This window comes from Canis lupus, chromosome 32 (genome assembly GCF_048164855.1).
Source record: "Canis lupus baileyi chromosome 32, mCanLup2.hap1, whole genome shotgun sequence".
In the NCBI taxonomy this organism is placed as follows: Eukaryota; Metazoa; Chordata; class Mammalia; order Carnivora; family Canidae; genus Canis; species Canis lupus.
The window spans coordinates 43,613,472-43,633,076 of NC_132869.1; the positions used below are offsets into that span (position 1 = coordinate 43,613,472).

General features: G+C 37.3%; 1 protein-coding gene across 3 annotated transcripts in view; it reads right to left on the reverse strand.

Annotated features, from left to right (window-relative positions):
* The window catches only part of UBE2Q2 (ubiquitin conjugating enzyme E2 Q2), a 58,588-nt gene that overhangs the window by 11,666 nt on the left and 27,317 nt on the right, over window positions 1–19,605 (reverse strand). For 2 of the 3 annotated variants that reach the window (XM_072809849.1, XM_072809848.1), the window contains 4 exons: window positions 17,067–17,151; window positions 15,501–15,561; window positions 14,662–14,752; window positions 9,480–9,538 (listed from right to left, as the gene is read on the reverse strand). In XM_072809849.1, the coding sequence (XP_072665950.1) occupies window positions 9,480–9,538; window positions 14,662–14,752; window positions 15,501–15,561; window positions 17,067–17,151 (296 nt within the window). The remainder of the gene's footprint in view (window positions 1–9,479; window positions 9,539–14,661; window positions 14,753–15,500; window positions 15,562–17,066; window positions 17,152–19,605) is intronic. The other variant, XR_012022998.1, reaches the window with a different exon arrangement.

Below are 19,605 nucleotides of genomic sequence, written 5' to 3' on the forward strand. Positions count from 1 at the left end.
TACGGTCTCATTCATTTGGGGAATATAAAAAATTAGTGAAAGGGAATAAAGGGAAAAGAGAAAATGAATGAAAATATCAGCGAGGGTGACAAAACATGAGAGACACCTAACTCTGGGAAATGAACAAGGGGTAGTGGAAAGGGAGGTGGGAGGGGGGTTGGGGTGACTGGGTGATGGGCACTGAGGGAGGCACTTGGCGGGATGAGCACTGAGTGTTATGCTATATGTTGGCAAATTGAACACCAATAAAAAAAAATAATAATAATAAAAATAAAACCAAAACAAAAAAGAAATCCCCAACCAAAACAAATAAATAACTTCAGTTGCCAAAGTTGCATAGCAAACACTATCCTAAAGCTTAGCCTCTTTAGGCAATGTATAATTTTTGTTATACTAGGAAATTCTTGCAAGAATGTTTGCCAGTTAATCTCATCCACAAGCTAGGATGATCACTTAAATTGCATTGATGAGGAAACAACAGAAATCATTTATCAGTGTTCATAGAACATGATTAAGTGATGCTAAAAAAAAAAAAAAAAAAAGAGAGATGAGGAATATAAAAATTTTATATTATAGTCAAATTCTTAACAATAGTCACATTGAAAAAAAAAAAAAAAAACAATAGTCACATTGGGGAAAAAAAAAAAGGAGGGCTTACCCAGGCCACATAAAACAGTCATGACCCTCCCCATTCTTGAGGTAAGGAAATAAACTATACGTTGTAAGAACAGAGACTTTAGATAGGAATAAATGAAAATGCTGGCACTTAAAACCAGACTATTCAGAACACATTCCCTTAATACAGACAGAAACAACCCACGGTCATCTAGAAGTAGAAACATTCTCTTCATGGATGAATGGGGCACAAATAAAAATTCACATTATGTTAACCAATAAAGTATTTTCAGTTGCCTATGGATAGCTGCTCACAATGTATTAATGAGATAAAAAATAAATAATCTTTATGATTCTCTTTTAAGTTACTATACTCTGACCTGGACTAAGCAAGAAAGATAGCCAAGTACTGATGGCTCATTAAAATACCAAGCCTTGAAAAAAAAAAACAAAACAAAACAAAAAAACAAGCCTTGGGTAGGGGAGGCTGGGGGAGGCTGGGAGCGTCTGACTTCAGCTCAGGTCATGATCCCAGGGTCCTGGGACTCAGTGGCAAGTCTGCCTCTCCCTCTGCCCCTCTCCCCACTTGGGCATGTTCGTGTTCTCTCTCTCTCTCTCTCTCTCTCTCTCTCTCTCTCTCTCTCAAATAAATAAAATCCAAAACACAATTTCAGAAAAATATAAACCAAGCCTGGAATTACGTATTACCCTAAGCTGTCCACATCTTGCTAACTTACTGTAATTCACTGACTCATGAATATTTACCGCACAAAAATATACTACACACCGACCAGGGAGAGGATACACTGAAGAAAAACGACAGGACCCTGTCCTTCACGTGTACCATCTAGTTAAGATCACGGGCTAAACAAATAAAGTACGGAAAGGGGACTCAGAGCTCTCGAAGGAATAACCAGGGGACTCTTTAAAAATGTGCTGGTCAGGAACGGTGTCTCTACGAGTAACGTACAAGCCGAGATTTGTAGGAGGTAGAAGTGTGGGCGGGAGTAACATTCCAGGCAGAGGAATGCATGCTTAAGAAAGGTTAGGAGGGAAAACACATGCCGGTACTGAAAGACATTGAGTGGGGCACCAGCTTTGACAGGACAAGTAGCGTCCAAGAGGGTTAGAGGGGAAGCCAAGGGCAAGATCACAGACAGCTTACAGAATACGGGAAGAGCACCAACCTGTGAGCAATGGAAAGACAGGGATGAGTTCAAGCAGGAGAACAACATAATCAAACACAAATTTATAAAAGATCACGCTAAAAGCTTACACGACAGAAGGAACACAAGCAGGAGTCCAGTCAGGAAGCCTCGGAAGTGGTCCACGTGAGAAACGGTGGTGGTAGCAACAGAAACAGAGACAAGTAACTGGATCTGGGACCTCTCTGAGGAGGAGAATTAGAGGACTGGAGGTGGGAAGGGAGGGTATAAAGAAGAACTACATTCAATAACGGAGATGGAGAAGATGGGGCAAAGAGCCTGGAAAGAAGAGGAGTTCGAGTTTCCATGCTATAGAGTTGGAGATGCCCGTGCAGAGACATCCATGTTGGCACGCCCGGGTGGCTCAGCGGTTGAGCTCTGCTTTGGGCCCAGGGCGTGATCCTGGAGTTCTGGGATTAAGGCACACGTCAGGCTCCCTGCATGGAGCCTGCTTCTCCCTCTGCCTGTGTCTCTGCCTCTCTCCATGCCTCTCATGAATAAATAAATAAATAAAATATTTTTAAAAACAGAGAGACATTCAAGTAGAGATGTCAAAAAGGCAGGTCGATATTGGGAGTAGAAAAGACAAAAACACAGGATGAGCGCTGGGTGATATGCTATAGGTTGGCAAATTTTGAACTCAAAAAAAAAAAAAAAAAGACAAAAACATTAGCTATAAAACCTGGCAGTCGCTGACACGGAAGATATTTTGAAAGCCATGGGAGCCTCTTCAACAAACAACACTAGAGCAATCGGACCATTAAGGAAAAACCCTCTGATTTAAATCTCATACCTTATACAAAAGTTAACTCAAAATGATGCACAGACTCATCTGTAAAATGTAAAACTATAAAACTGAGAAAACACAAAATAAGAGACTTTCTTCAGGATCTAGGACAAGGAAAAGAGTTCTTAAATTTGACACCAAAAGCATTATCCATAAAAGGAAAAACATCTATAAATTGAAACTCATCAAAACTAAAAACTTTTTGCAAGACACAAAATAAAAAAAAATCTGTTGTGTTTCCATACACTAGTAATGACATAGCAGAAAGAGAAATTAAGAGAATGATCCCATTTACAATTTCATCAAAAAGAATTATACCTAGGAATAAATTTAACCAAGGAGGTGAAAGACCTGTACTCTAAAAACTCTAAGACACTGATGAAAGAAATAAAAGGTGACATAAATAAACGGCAAGACATACTATGCCCATGACTCGGAAGAATATTGTTTAAGTGCCCATATTATCCAAAACTATCTATGGATTGGTGTAATTCCCATCAAAATACCAACAGTGTTTTTCAGAGAACTAGAACAAAAAAAATCTTAAGATCTGTATGGAACCACAAAAGACTGAATAACCAAAGCAATCTTAAGAAAGAGCAAAAAAGCTCTGGTATTGATGGTATTACAATTCCAAGTTTCAAACTGTACTACAAAGCTATAGTAATCAAAACACTATGGTACTGGCACAAGAAGAGACACGTAGATTAATGGAACAGAACAGAGAGCCCAGAAATAAACCCACACATACATGGTCAATTAATCTATGACAAAGACAAGAAAACACAATGGGGAAGAACGACCATTTATTCAATAGTGTTGGGAAAACTGGACAGGGAGCTACATGCAAGAGAATGAAACCATTCTCTTACATCATACACAAAAATAAACTCAAAATAGATTAAAGACCTAATTTTAAGATCTGAAACCATAAAACTCCTAGAAGAAAACACAGGCAGTAAACTCTTATAAACCATCCTTAACAATATTTTCCTGGATATGTCCCCCAGGCAAAGGAAACAAAAGCAAAAGTAAACAATTGGGATTACACCAAACTGAAAAGCTTTTGCACAGCAAAGGAAACCATCAATAAAACAAAAAGGCAACTCACCGCATGGGAAAAGATACTCACAAATGATATATGCATTAAGGGGTTAATATCCAAAATATATAAAGAATGCATAGAACTCAACACCAAAAATTCTAACAATCCAATTTAAAAAGCAGTGTAGAACCTAACTAGACCATTTTTCCAAAGAAGGCCTACAGATGGTCAACAGACATATGAAAAGAAGCGCAACACTAGTCATCAGGAAAATGCAAATCTAAACCACAATTATGTATCCACTCACACCAGTCAGAATGACTAGTATCAAAAAGATAAGAAACAACAAGTGTTGGCTAGGATGTAGAGAAAGGGAACCCTCATGCACTGTTGGTGGGAAGGTTAATTGGTAGCCACTGTGGAAAATAGTATGAGGTTCCTCAAAAAACTAAGAAGAGAATTACCATATGATCTAGTAATTCCACTTCTGGGTGTGTGTGTACACACACACACACACACACACACACACACACAGTGGAATAGCATTCAGCTTTAAAAAGGAATGAGATCCTGCCATTTGTTAATAAGGACAGGCCTAGGGTATTATGCTAAGTGAAATAAGAAAAGTGAAAGACAAATACCACACGATTTCGCTTCTATGTGGAACTTAAAAAACAAAACAAATGAACAAACAGCAAAAAAATACAGACAACAGATTCATGGTTGCCAGGCCAATAAGTAGGGGGAAGGTGGTGAGGGGAGTGGGGGGAATAGGTGAAGAGGATTAACAGGTACAAACTTCCAGTTACAAAATAAGTCACAGGGATGGAAAGTACAGCATAGGGAATATGGTTAATACTATTGTGATAACTTTGTATGGTGACAGATGGTAACTACAGTTATCACAGTATGCATTTTATTTCTTTTAAGATTTTATTTATTTGACAGCACAAGCAGGGTCAGAGGGAGAAGCAGACTCCCGACAGAGCAGGGAGCCCAATAGCGGGACTCGATCCCAGGACCCAGGATCACGACCTGAGCCAAAGTCAGACGCTTAACCAACTGAGCCACCCAGGCACCCTGACACAGTATGCACTTTCTGATGCTTAAAACTGGCAAATCACTAGGTTGTACATCCAAAACCAACGATATTATACATCAACTACATCTCAATTTAAATAGATAAACTAAAAACCTTTGCTCTACAAAAGATTTTGTTAGGAAGACAAAATGAAGGTACATACTGGGAGAAATTAAAAACCATCTATTACAACAAAGGACTATTATGTAGACCACACTAAAAAATTTTTTCCAAAATTGAGAAATTGGCAAGAGATGTGGACAGATATTTCACGAAAGAGTCTATGAAGTTGCCAAGTAAACATATGAAAGATACTCAATATTAGGAAATATGCCTTAGGGAAAAGCAGATTAAAACTATAATGAGGTATCACTACCTATCAGAATAGCTAAAATAAAAACAAGTGGCGAAACCAAATGCTGGCAAAGATGTGGAGAAACTAGATCACTTACACATCCCTGGTAAGACTATAAAACGGTAAAGCCACTATGGAAAACAGTTTGACAATTTCTTTAAAAATTCAATATACTACAAGAAGAATATGAGCTAGCCACAGCACTCTTGGACACATACCCTAGAGAAAGCAGAACAGTGTACACAAGCACTCCTAGCAGCTTCATTTTGCAGGAGCCAAACCCTAGAATCAGCCCAGGAGTCCTTCAGGTGGCTGGTTAAACCATGGAATGCTTCTCAGCAATGAAAACGAACAAACTAGTCATATATGTAGATGAATCTCCCGGGAAGTGGGTGAGTAAATACAACTAATCCCTAGAAGTTACAATTCCAAAATAGAGGATTCCATTTATGTAACTACGTTTTTTGAAATGGCAAAATATTAAAAATGCAGGACAGATTAGTGGTTGCCACCAGGGGTTAGAGAAGTGGGCGTATACGAGGGAGGTGAGTGTGGTTTGAAAAGACAAGACAGATTCTTGTGTATTTCGAACTTCAATATCCTTCACTGTGGTGGTGGATACACAAACCTATACAGGCGATCGAGTTATACAGAACTTAATACAAACATACACACAAATGAGATATAAGAAAAACTCAGAAAATCTAAGGTCTATGGATTGTATCAGGGTCTCACCATAATATCACACTATGGTTTTGTGAAATGTTACACTGGCAAAGTGTACAAGGAATCTTTATTATTTCTTATAGCTGTATGTGAATGTACAATTATCTCAAACATTTCAATTTTAAAAAAGCCACAGGAATAGAAGGAAAAGACAAAAGAAAGAAGACCCAGTACCAATTTCTGAAGAACTCCAACATGGAGAAGTTAGGTGAACAAAAGGAGCTACCAGCTAAAGAGACCAAGAGGAAACAGCCAGCAGCCAAGAGAAAAATGTTGCGATGTTACTGAGAAATCAATACTGATTTCTCAGATCATCAAATATGATAAAGCCTGAAAAGGGCCCCCTGAGTTTACCAACATGGAAGTCCCTGTTGGCAACAGTGGGGGGAATATTAACCGCTGATGCCAGACTAGAGAGGCTGAAGAGTAACCAGAAAGTGAAGAGTGTGATTATAGAAACGTCGCTGTGGGAGTACAAATGGGGTGGTCACTTTGGAAAAGAGTCCAGCGTTTCATCAAAAAGTTTAACAGTTACCAGAGGATCTAGTAATTCCACATAGGTGTATATATAAGGAGAAATGAAAATATGCATGCAGATCAGAACATGTGAATGTTCATAGAAGCATTCTTCATGGTAGCCAAAGGCAGAGACAACAAATGTCCATAGATAAAATGTGGGACAGCCATACAACGGAGTATTATTCATCCATAAAGTGGAATTAATAATATATGCTACAGTAGATGAACTTTAAAAACATTTGCTAAGTGAAAGAAGCCAGCCATAGAAGGCTACATTTTGTATGGTCCCACTTATATGAAAGGTGCCAAACAGGAAAATCCTTAGAGACAGAATGGAGATTAGTGGTTGGCAGTGGGTGGGGGGCTGCAGTGGGAATGAGAAATGACTGCTACCGGGTACGGGATTTCTTTCAGGGAGTAATGAAAATGTTTTGAAATAAGACAGTGGTGATGTTTACACAACTCTATGAATATACCAAAAACCACTGAACTGTACACTTTCAAAGGTTGAGTTTTAGCATATGTGAATTGTATCACAACGAAGCAATGAAACTGTTATTTAAAAAATAGTTTGGCTGTGGGGACGCCTGGGTGGCTCAGCCGTCGAGCGTCTGCCTTTGACTCAGGTGTTGATCCTGGAGACCGGGATCAAGTCCCACATCAGGCTCCCTGCATGGAGCCTGCTTCTCCCTCTGCCTGTGTCTGTGCCTCTCTCTGTCTCTGATGAATAAATAAATAACATCTTAAAAAAAATAGTTTGGCTGTGATAAGAAACAGAGGACGAGGATGATAGCTAGAAGATGGAGGATAAAACATATATAGGACAAAAACAGCTCAATAATCTCATCAGACTCAGTGCTTAAGTGTTAGGCTGAGCCTGAGGTTCCAAGGCTCTGTGTTTTATCAATCCTTCATCAGGCCTTCACCTTTTTTAGTTCTTCTCTCATCAGCCAGTAAGTCCTCCCCATCATGTAACAGTGGACTATGAAGACCAAGTCACTGCGGTTCTGCTTCACATTAGTGCTCACCTTCCATTCATCTTTCCACTTCCACGGTACCAAATTAGGGTGTCTTCACTTTACTCTAAGACAGGGCCATCAGCTTGCTTGCTTGCTTGCTCATTCATTCATTCATTCCATTCATTCATTTTTAGGATTTATTTGTGAGGGAGAGAGAGCAAGCCAGAGAGTGAGAATGAGTGCAAGAGCCTGTGTAAGCAGGGGGAGGGGCAGAGGGAGAGAAGAAGTAGCCTCCATGCAGAATGCAGAGCCCAACACGGGGCTTGACAGGACCCTGAGATCATGACCTGAGTTGAATTCCAGAGTCCAATGATCAACAGAATGAGCCACTCAGATGCCCCAAGACAGGGCCATCAGCTCTTAACTAGCCTTGCATTCTTCTAGGCTTTCTGAACACCATTGTCTTCTTCCATTGTTATATTTCCTTCTAAAACATTCTCTTTCCTGTATTTTCCTGTTCCTGAACCAGCTAATGAGAGAGAAATTCAATACCCTCAGGTCATAGTTTGCTTACCAGGAAAAAAGAAAATGAAAACAAAAAAACAAAAAGCCCTGCACCACTCCACAGTCCTATAAAAACCACATTTTCATGTAACTCTTCCATAGGAGTTCTACCCACCTTGCTGTCTAGTTCAAACTCGTCTGGTCTGGTGTGCTATGAATACATCACATTCTTTCCTAGATATGTGATTATATTTACTTTTTCACCTATGTAGATAATTTTCCTTCAACCTCCACCAGCGAAACTCACTCTTACTTCAATGCCCACCCCTCACCCCCACCCCCAGATCCCACCTGCGGGACACAGTCTTCCCAGATCGCTATACTGGAGGCAACTCCCTTTTTCTTTAACCTCAAAGAACTCAAGTCCACACTTCACATTTGCAAATCAATGAAGTACTTAATGCTTTTAATCTCCTTTTATTTTTTTGACTTTTAATTTTCTTACTTTTAATCTCCTTTTAGTTGTTGGCTTTTGGTGTAATGAAAAAACATTTTACTAGAAGGTTTATTTGGGTAAGCTGACAAGCTGACTTACTATTCAAATCATTCATTTGTATAATGGGATTAATAACACCCAAAAGAAAAAGACAGCAATGAAGAGAAACTATGTAACAGATTTTTAAACTGAAATTGGTATTATTCAACTTCATGTCTTTGTCTCCACAACTAGATGGTAAACTAAAGATCAGAAATACTTAAATTTCTTAGGATTTCTCATGACAAAATATGAAAAATCTATGCTATTCAAGGTTAGATCAGATTTCAAAATGATCTGATAAGAATATTTTTATACATTTATCCTGAATTGACAAAAATTTTTTGAAATCTCTTCCTTAATCATTTATAGCCATCTATATTTTTTATCTAAATGAAATTATTACTATGTCAACAATAGCAATGATCAAAGTAAGGACTGAAGATTTATTTTTTTTTATTTTTTGGACTGAAGATTTTTAGATCTTACACCGTAATATGGATTACCTCACAAGGTTGAATTGGTCAATTTACAATTTCACAATTCTCTAATTAGTTTAATTGCTCCTAATTTAAGGACCTGCAGAACATTTAATAACTAACCTAGGTACCAATTCTGATCTTTTCGCCATCTTTCATAAGACTTCTAATAACAAAAAAGCAATACAAGCTTCAATAAAAATGCAAGACAATTTGATTCTACCAAACTGAAACCACCACCTTTGCAAGGAATTAGATGGCCAGGTCCACAGGGCCATGAGATTTTCTGTGATTATTCCAGGTATCAGGCTTGTGAGAATCATTCTCAAATCTTTCTCTAAATCCTCAATCACAATTTATATTTTAAAAACATTTGTTTTTTTTAATGGTAAAATATATAAAAACAGGAGACATAATAAACTCTTACTGATAACATAATAGTTCATAACCAATGGTTCTCAAATGATGGTTCCCAAACTAGCAACATCAGCTTCACCTGAGACCATCTTAGAAATGTAGAATGCAAATTCTCAGCCTTTTCCCACATCCCAGACCTAGTGAATTAGAAGCCTTGGGGTGAAGCCCAGCATTCTAGGCCTCCTAGCATTTAGCTAGCCCTCCAAATGATTCTGATGCACACTATCAAAGAGAATAGTTACTGAAACTTACCCTCCTGAGAGAACAGGTAACACCACTCGAACAAATGGAGGATCAAATGGAAAGTTATCCTAAAAAGCAAATACGCAAATTTAAGTCATTTTAAGAAAATCCTGAACACTGTATTATTTCAAAGACCTTTAAATAGTCTGTAAAGAATGTGTGCATTTATTATCTGATGATGAGGGTCATAAAAGTAAAAATCGCATCAAAACTGAGATGAAGTAAAAACCAAAGCAAATAAAAATGAAGTCAAGGTCAGTGATTTTACCAAATCAGAACAGTGCTTTCAATAGAGTCATGAAAAATATGAAGGGGCTCCACTTGCAATAGAACTATATAAAGGAACCCTTCCAATCATGATAGACTAGGTAACTTAGATCAATCCTCCAGTCGAGAACTAGAAGAGGTGGACAAAATATGACAATTACAGAGCCAAGATCTGGAAGAAAAAGGGAGCCCTAGAGAGTGGGTCCTTTCTTCCCTCCACCCCACTCCCACTTTGGGTTTTCTTTCAATTATAGAAGAGGAAGACAAGCAGTCAAGATCAGTATAACTCAGACTCACACTCACAAGGCTGGGGAGGTAGATATTGGAGCTGGGGTTGGCCAAGGAGAGGCCTAGACAAGTCTCCCACACCTTAAGGTCAGGATCCTGAAGGACAAGTGATAAATTGCCCTAACTGACAAGCACCGAAGTCCAGCTTTACATCACCTAATCCCTGACCCGATTCAGTGATCCTTGGTTGCTAGTGCCCAAGTGGGGCAAATGTAAACCCTTTCTGGAGAAGAATACCATCCAAGGCTTCAAATTAGCTAATTTTTCACTTGTAATGTCTATTATTAAAAATAGCCCATTACACAAGACTTAAAGACAAGCATGTCCAGGAAGTGAGAAGCAAATTACACAAAACCTGTAAGAGAGCAAGATTAAATAGAACCATCAGACATAGCTTTTAAAATAACTATGTTGAATATGTACAAGCAAAGAAAAGACAAGATTGAAAACCTTGGCAAAGGACTAAAATAACAAAAATGAATTACATAGAAATTCTGAAACTTAACAGATGAATTTAGCCACAAGTAGAGACTCAGTGAAAGAGAAATTCAGTACACAGGCCAGAAAACATACAAAATGAAGCCGAGAGAGAGAAAAAGGTAGAAAATACAGAAAATAACAAGACACAGGTGAATGTATTGAATAGGCTTATTTTATGTAGAGTCCTAGAAGGAGAGGAGAGAACGGGACTGATGCAGTATTTGGAGAGAACGTCTGAGTATTTTCCAAAACAGAAAGACTTCACAAGATTTAAGTGCTATGAGTATTCTGACAAATAGATTTCTACTGCAAGGGAGAACCTACCCACACAAGATGCCAACTTAATGGCAATTATTACAATCTACTTCCAAATAAATTGTAGATAAAAGGTGAGCTACTTAGCAGATGTAATGAAAGACACAGATGCAAAGCTTGGTAAATAAAGTGCAATGTCATTTAATCTATTTTTTAGATCTTTACGTATTGATCCAAAATGATAAACTGTTTTTAATTGACTATATGACTGAGAGAACTACCTTCATTTTAAGTAATTCTTCAGAGTAACTCCTCCACATCAAGACCGAGGGACTCTGTTCCATAAACTACACCCGGGAACTCAGTAATCAATATTTTACAGAAATAAGAGTTCCTTAAAGGGTTATTGTGGGGAGGATGGGGATGACTGTGAACATAGAAATTTGAGTTATCTTGGCATACTAACTCCAAAACTGAGGATCTTTAGGTTCACAAGGATCATGAGGTTTCCAGTTCAATACCTTGGGCTTTCAAGATACTTTTAATGATGAGGAACATTCTACTCTTGAAAGATTGGCACCAGATGGCTCTACATAGTTATCACTTCCCTATACTCAGTTGAAAAGCATCTCTTTAAAGTCTGACTTACTAGTTTTAATGTCATGCTTTGTGTTAATCAAAAACCGAGACAAAAGCTTCCACATAACTATTCCTTTAAATAGTTGAAGACAAGCTCTCATGATCCCTATGTTCTTCTCTCCAAACCTACAGTTTAACCACCTATCTTAGGACATGGAAATAGCTTTCAAATCCTTGCCCCTATTCTCTAAATGAACCTATATTTGTCTGGATAACCCCTTCCCAAAATACCACCTCAGAATTCAGCTCAGTAGTTCACATACGGCTTGAAAAACCAGACCACCACCTCTTTAAAAAACACAGCATAACACATTAGCCTAGCTGCAGACGAATCTAGTAGGTCCACAATCCCCAAACTTGTGTTATATTTTATCTCAAGCTCCATTCTCTTATTACTTATGACTTTCAAGTTGTCACCATGGACATCTGAGGCCACAAACACTGTTGACGCTCCTTCCTGTAAATCCTTCTTTCTGAGTCATACCTCCAAAATCTGTGAATCCTGATACTTAATAACTCAGTAGTTCAGTTTGCAACGGTCACTTAGTTCAGAGCAATCATATTATTCCTAGTCCTTTTAACAAATACTCCAGCCCTAGCAAACTGGCAGGGAGTCATGGTCCAGAAAGACAAATACAGAATTTCAGCTATTTACCTTCCAGATCGTCCCCTCCCTGAAGTTCTATCTAGATTATGAAAATACCATGAAAACATTAAGTGCAGCCACAAGTCTTTCAGTTGCCTGGTCAACATTTTATATTTCCTTAAAGAGATCTCTTGAGAAAGAAGTGAGAGGGCAGGGACATACAGGGGGCTTTCAAAGGTCCTGATGAAAAACAAAAGGACAATTTTTTTTTAACACAATTTATATCAGTTTCAGGTGTAAGGTTCTTTTTTTTTAAAAAAAAAAAAAAGATTTTATTTGTTTATTCATGAGAGACAGAGACACAGAGAGAGGCAGAGACACAGGCAGAGGGAGACGCAGGCTCCATTCAGAGAGCCCGACGTGGGACTCGATCCCAGGACCTAGGGATCACGACCTGGGCTGAAGGAAGATGCTCAACTGCTGAGCCACCCAGGGATCCCTCAGGTGTAAGGTTCTATTTCTTAACCTTGGTATTGGACATGTGGGAATATGATTTAATAGATTGTTCACGTTAAAATATTCTGCACAAATACACACACACACACACTCTTTCTAAAAAGCTACTGTCCTGGTTTATTTTTTCAACATACGAATCAATAAAAATGCAGTCATTAGCAACTTCAGTAAATATATACCAGACTCACTCTGGGAATACCTATACTCAGTTGAAAAGCATCTCAACTGACAACCACAAGAGTTTCTATAATAACAAAACTGAGGGAAAATACAGACATTTGACATTTGGGTAAATTGAAGAAAGTTGAATCATAAATGAAGATATATCCCCAGACAAAAATATATACATGCAAAAGATGCTTCCAGAAAATTATTTTTTTTGCAAGTATAAAGTACCCTTTCATGTCTTTGCTTTCTTCCTTCAAAACCCTTCATACTGGGGATCCCTGGATGGCTCAGTGGTTTAGCGCCTGCCTTTGGCCCAGGGCTTGATCCTGAAGTCCCAGGATCAAGTCCCACATCAAGGCTCCCTGCGTGGAGTCCGCTTCACCCTCTGCCTGTGTCTCTGCTTCTCTCTCTCTCTCTAATGAATAAATAAAATCTTTTTAAAAAATGTTTAAAAAAAAAAAAAAAAAACCTCATACCCGTCTATTCTCACCTATTCCTACCACCATCATCCTTCATTCCTTCTTGCCCAGATTAAAATCAAAGCCCCAACTAGTCTCCCAGAAATCTACTCTATCTTATCCAAACCCTATTCGGATACTGAAGACCTAATAATTGTTTTAAAAAGTAATAATAAAAAGCCTAACAGATCAATCATGCCCCTACCTAAAAACCTCTAGTAAGTCTTTACTGTAAAGGCTAAGATCCCAGGTTCTTCATCATGGTCTCCAAAGCTCTACGGCCTTCATCACAGATTTCTCCCCTAGGAAGAATACAGGCTCTTGAAGAACGCGAATTATATGTAGATGCCTCATATCCTCAAGCCTTCCACAGCCCCTAATGCACTGAAGTCTACCTAACTGAAATGGAAAAAATATACATCTCTCTAAGACAATTGTTACATAAATGTTTTCTTCCCAATTTAAAAGAACACCGGAAGAAGAAGCTCCATAGAATTCAAATATATAACTCCTTAGAATCAGTTCCTAATTTTTTTGAAACAAAGATTTAAAATAGACTACATTTATCCATATTTCGTATTAAATCACTACATTTTATCTAAATTTCATTGCTATTTTTCAACCTTTATTAACATTAAAAATATTAAATATAACCTATAAATTCAAAAGTACATAACATATAAAGGTACACCATTATATATTATCAAATATGCATCCATGTAATCAGCATCCTAGAGAAAACAGGCCAGAGCCAGTATCCAAGAAATCCCCAGATATTCCTTTCAGCTCATAACTCCCTCCCTCTCACCTCGTAGTACTCCCTATCCTCAACTGTATGGTAATCACATCTTTGCTTTCCTTGAAAGTAACTACCCAAGTTTGAATCCATAAATCTGTGTTTCTCAGGCTTTTCATTTTTGCTCCACTAAGGCTTTTTAGAAAAAAATTTTATTCTATCCCCCAACACAGATATACTGTGTTGTTTATTGTATTGTATTGTATTGTGTCCCCTTATAAGGCCACCAACTATTATAATATCTAAGATTTTTTTCACTCCACAGGCCAGTTTTCACCCCAATGGTGGGGATATTGTCTCTATTGAGAATGCATGCCCTGAACAATATAATTTAGTTTTACCTATTTTTGAGCTCTATATACATGAAATTGTACAAAACATGCTTTGGGATCTGGTTTCTTTTGCTCACCACTGTGTTTAAGATTCACGCACCTTTCTGCATATAGCTCTATTTCCTTTTATATGAATATCACAGTTTTCCATTCTACTGTAACAGACACACTTGGGTTATTTTCTGTTTGGAATTATTATAAACAACACTGCTCTGAACAGTGTTGTATGGGTCTCTTGGGGTACCTAAGTACTCATTTCCAGCACAGTATACACTCTGAGAATTCCTGAACCACAGGGAATGAATACCTTCTACTTTACCAAGTAATATCAAATTGTTTTCCAAAGCAATTCTAAAAATATACATTCCCATTAGAAGCATATGGAGTCTCCTTAACATTTTCTTACCTTAAAAGAGAAATTAAGCAAAATATATTCTATGCCTTCTTTTTCTTTTAAGATCTGAAGATCACTGTGCAAAGGACTGTCAGGATCAACCCTAGGAATCACAAAAGCAATTCAAATGAAAAACCAAGAGAGGTTTCTTACTAACCACAAAAATGAACCAGTTCAAGAGCTAACAGAGCCCCTGGGTAAGTTTCAAACATAAAACTGCTGTATATGGTCCCTGGAAAAATAAATCACAATAGCCTCTGACTCCTTGGGATTCAATGTCCAAGAAGATCACTGTATTTTTAAATCCATGCCCATGAGGGGATTCAAAGTTAGCAGTCATTCTAAAGGAAAATCATAGTACATAAATTTTCTCCAGAACTCAAAAAATTATTTTGCTCTTCTAAAACTGTATTATAAGCCAAGGGGCTCAAGGAGCGAAATTTATCACGGACAGGACCAGAAAAAGGAAATCATTAACAAAAATCTAAAAATCTGTCTACAACTGTTCTACATATGCAGGTCGTACTCAAATTCTTTATTCCAAAAGTAAACTGATTATCATGGTCAATTAGGTTATTAAACACACTTGTTTCTACAGTTCCCAATTATCTCACTAACTCCATAAAACATTTTATCCCACAGCGGGTCCTCCCTTTTTCTCCTTCCTCTTGCTGACTTTACTTACTTTAGCCTAAGATACAGTTGATTTTAATAACCTGAGAAGTATTTCTATAGAAACACAGTTCTAAGTAGAAACCATATCATAGAGGCATCAAATCAGGGGGAAAAAGATTTCCACTGTGATAGTCCATCATTACGAAGATTAGGTTAGCAATAGAAGAGTCACTTACTTCTGTAGTTTAACATGCCAGTCATATAAACTGTCATTTATGAGTTCCACTGAATAAATCCCTGTAAAGATACAGAACATGTATTTGTTTTTTTTTTGTTATTGTTTTGTTTTTTTAAGGGAGATAGGTGCAGGGAGGGGCAGAGGGAGAGAGAATCCCAAACTGGCCTGGAGCCTGATGTGGGGCTCAATCCTGTGATCAAGACCTGAGCACAAATCAGGTATCAAATGTTTAACCAACTGAGCTACCTAGGTGCCCCCTAGGTTACTCTTTATTTGATCTTTTTAATTATTACTTCAGTGTAAATGAACACATTAGATAACCATAAAATCTAGATATTTTGCTGTTAAAACACAGAACAACTAAGCTATATTGTAAATATTCTGCTATTGGACCTGAGTAGCTTAGGCTCTTAACAGATAATTAAAGCCATCAATGAAAAGGCTTCTTTAATGAGTTGAGAAACTGTTGACCACTAATTGTGAGTGGGAAGAAAAAAATTATGCAAAATCAAATGTACTTTAAGACTCTTCTATATACATGTAAGTATTTCTATAAAAATGGAATCCCTCTACGTAGTTTTATAATCTTTCTTCAACTTTCCAGTGCATCTTTTCAACTTAGTATATAAGGAGTCTATTGTAAATTTTTTTAATGACTCTATGGACATTTATTTTATGGATATACCACAATTTAACGAATTCCATGTAGTATCTGATTATTAATTTTTAATGTTTTACTACAATGCTATACAAATAATTATTTAACATTTAAAAGTAAACCCATAGGTAAGTACTTAACTGTATTTGATTGGGTTTCTACAGATAAACTTTTAGATTTCTTACAAGAAAAACAGGATGCCAAAACTTCTAATAACTCACACACAAGGATGGTTTACCTAAACACCCTAAAGCAGAATTTTTTTTACTTGTTTTTTATTTTTAGTGAGCTCTAATGATTTAGATTTGATGACTCTGAGAATTATTGAATGGATAACAAAGCTACCTTCAAACATATTAAAGTTAAACTCTTTCCCTTATTCAATACAGTTAGAATCTCTGTGACAATAAAAAGGAACTTTACTTCAATTAGAGGTTCCACAATATTTAAGTCACAATGGGTAAGAAAGAACAAACTATGAAATTAACTTAACCCACCTATTTTTAAAGTTATATCATAAATACACAATAAAAGCTGATTATTTTTTTAAAAAAGGGGAAAAATCAACTCAGCAACAGTTCTTTGTTCATACAATAATATATGTATCTTAATTACCTTCTAAAGCAGATATCACTTATATCTTTCCCAGAAGCTAAAAATCATGAGTTAATCCCCATCAGCAAGAAGACAAAAAAGTTATAACCATTTTCAAAAATCCAAAGACCAAGTAAACTCATCCTACGTTACCTTCCACATCTTTTGCTAACTTGATTAAATCTACATTTTACATTCCTAAAATAAAGTTAACAACCATTTCTGTTTCTATCTACTTATAAGAACTGAAGTATTACTCTCTCTGAAAATTAAAAACAGCATTAAGGAGAGGAGAGATCCAGAGGTCCTTACCTGCTTTATAACTCTGTGATCGGTATATGTCCCTGAGCTCTTTCATAAGTCTATCTGAAGCTTGCACAGACCCAGACACTGCACCCTGCAACATAAAAACTGCTGTTTACCAGGATCTATGGAGTCAAATAACTGAAGATTTCAGGTATAGAAATCTGAAATGAAGGTTTACAATGAGATTATAAGAACAGATCACAATTAGACATTTAAAAAAAAATCAAAGAAGTTTAATTGACGATTATGAAGTTTAAATAGGAATATAAAATGGGGGACAAGTCTGGCTCATTTGCTCTTTGTTAACATCTGAAAAACAAAAAAATGTCTAACCACAAGTCTAGATCACCATGGCTCCTGCAATAGCCTAGAACTTAGTATTAACCTATTTCAAACTCCACTGATTTTTTAAAATATTTTTTTCTCTTTAGGATTTATTTTTTTAGAGCATTTTTAGGTTCACAGAAAAATTGAGACAAAGTACAGAGACTTCCCATATAACTGCTCCCACCACACACAGCCCCCCTCATTATCAATATCCCTCACCAGAAGGCATATTTCGTAAACTGAAGGGTCTACACTGACACATCATTACTAGCGAAATCCATTATTTACTTTAAGGCTCACCTTTGGTGCTGCACACTCTATGGGTTTGGAAAATGCATAACGACACATATGCACCGTTATAGTAGCATACAGAGTATTTTCATTGCCCTAAACATCCTCTGTGCTCTGTTTATCCCTCCACCCCAAGTCTGGCAAGCACTGATCTTTTTGTTGTCTCCAGGGTTTTGCCTTTTCCAGAATGTCATTTTGTTGGAAACATACAGTTTCCAATACAATGAGTTTTCAGCTCATTTCTTTTTTTTTTTTTTATCAGGGAGTAACATTCTATATTGTTGGAAAAGACCACAGTTTATCCATTCACCTACTGATGGATACTCTGGTTCCTTTCAAGTCTTCCCAATTATGAATAAAGTTGCTATAAGCATCTGTATGCAGGTTTTTGTCTGGATATAAGTCTTCCAACTCATTTTGGTAAATACCAAAGAGTGCAACTGCTGGAATACGTGGTAAAAACTGTTCAGTTTTGTAAGAATCTGCCAGGATTCTTCAAAGTGGCTGTACCATTTTGCATTCCCATCAGCAACGAGTGAGAGTGCCTATTGCTTCACATCCTCACCTGTCTTTGGTGTTGTCAGTGTTCCTGATTTGAACCATTCTTTTTTAAATTGTTTTAAAGATTTTACTTATTTATTCATGAGAGAGAGAGAGAGAAGCAGGCTCCATGCAGGGAGCCAGATGTGGGACTCGATCCCAGGGCTCCAGGATCACGCCCTGGGCTGAAGTTGGCGCTAAACCGCTGAGCCACCCGGGCTGCCCCAATTTTTTTTTTTGGGGGGGGGGCTATTCTTATAGTTATGTAGTGTCACCATCAATTTTGAAAATACTAGAAAACCCTTACCATTTTACACTATCAACTAAAACAGTTTCATTAGTCAAACTATAGGCAAGAATGCAATAATGAATGCCTACTTTACATATTAAGAAACTGAGAAAAAGGGGATCCCTGGGTGGCTCAGCGGTTTCGCGCCTGCCTTTGGCCCAGGGCGCGATCCTGGAGTTCCTGGATCGAGTCCCGTGTCGGGCTCCCGGCATGGGGCCTGCTTCTCCCTCTGCCTGTGTCTCTGCCTCTCTCTCTCTCCCTCTCTATGTCTATCATAAATAAATAAAAATAAATCTTTAAAAAAAAAGAAACTGAGAAAAATAATGCAAGTTGCACTTGTATGCAACTAGTTTCAGTTCTTTTCCATGTTGGGATTTCTTTAAAAATGAAAATGTACCAATATCTTATTCTAAGACTAAATATGAATGCCACGGGCAGCCTGATGGCTCAGCAGTTTAGCGCCACCTTCAGCCCAGGGCGGGATCCTGGAGACCTGGGATCGAGTTCCACGTCAGGCTCCCTGAATGGAGCCTGCTTCTCCCTCTGCCTGTGTCTCTCTCTTTTTCTCTCATGAATAAATAAATAAAATCTTAATAAAAAAATAAATATGAATGCAACTATTTCTCATAAAACAAAAACATTTAGAATTCCTTAATTAAAAAAGATCGGATCATGTAAAATTTAAAATGTTAATGTCCACACTATACTTTGGGAGATGGGTGGCAATCAGATTCACAAAGCTTTTACTTCTACCTTTGTGACCTTGAATACATTACTTAACTGGTTTAAACCCTAGTTTCACACCTATGAATAAGAACAATATTTTATAAAGTGGCTACAAAGGTTAAATCGGAAGGTAGAGTACCTAGCTTAGTGTCTCTCTTGCAAAAATATTCAATAATTCGTAGTCATTTTGACTATAATATACAAACTGAAAGCAATCACGACAGAAAGTAAATCATTAATTTAAATGCTACAAGGATTTTTTTAGGTAATCAAGATAAGTAGAGCTAAATTACTCTCTAAAAAGAGAAAAAAAGATTTGCCGATTAAATTAATACAGTAAGACAGAAGGAGAGAGATTAATCTATCTCCTTA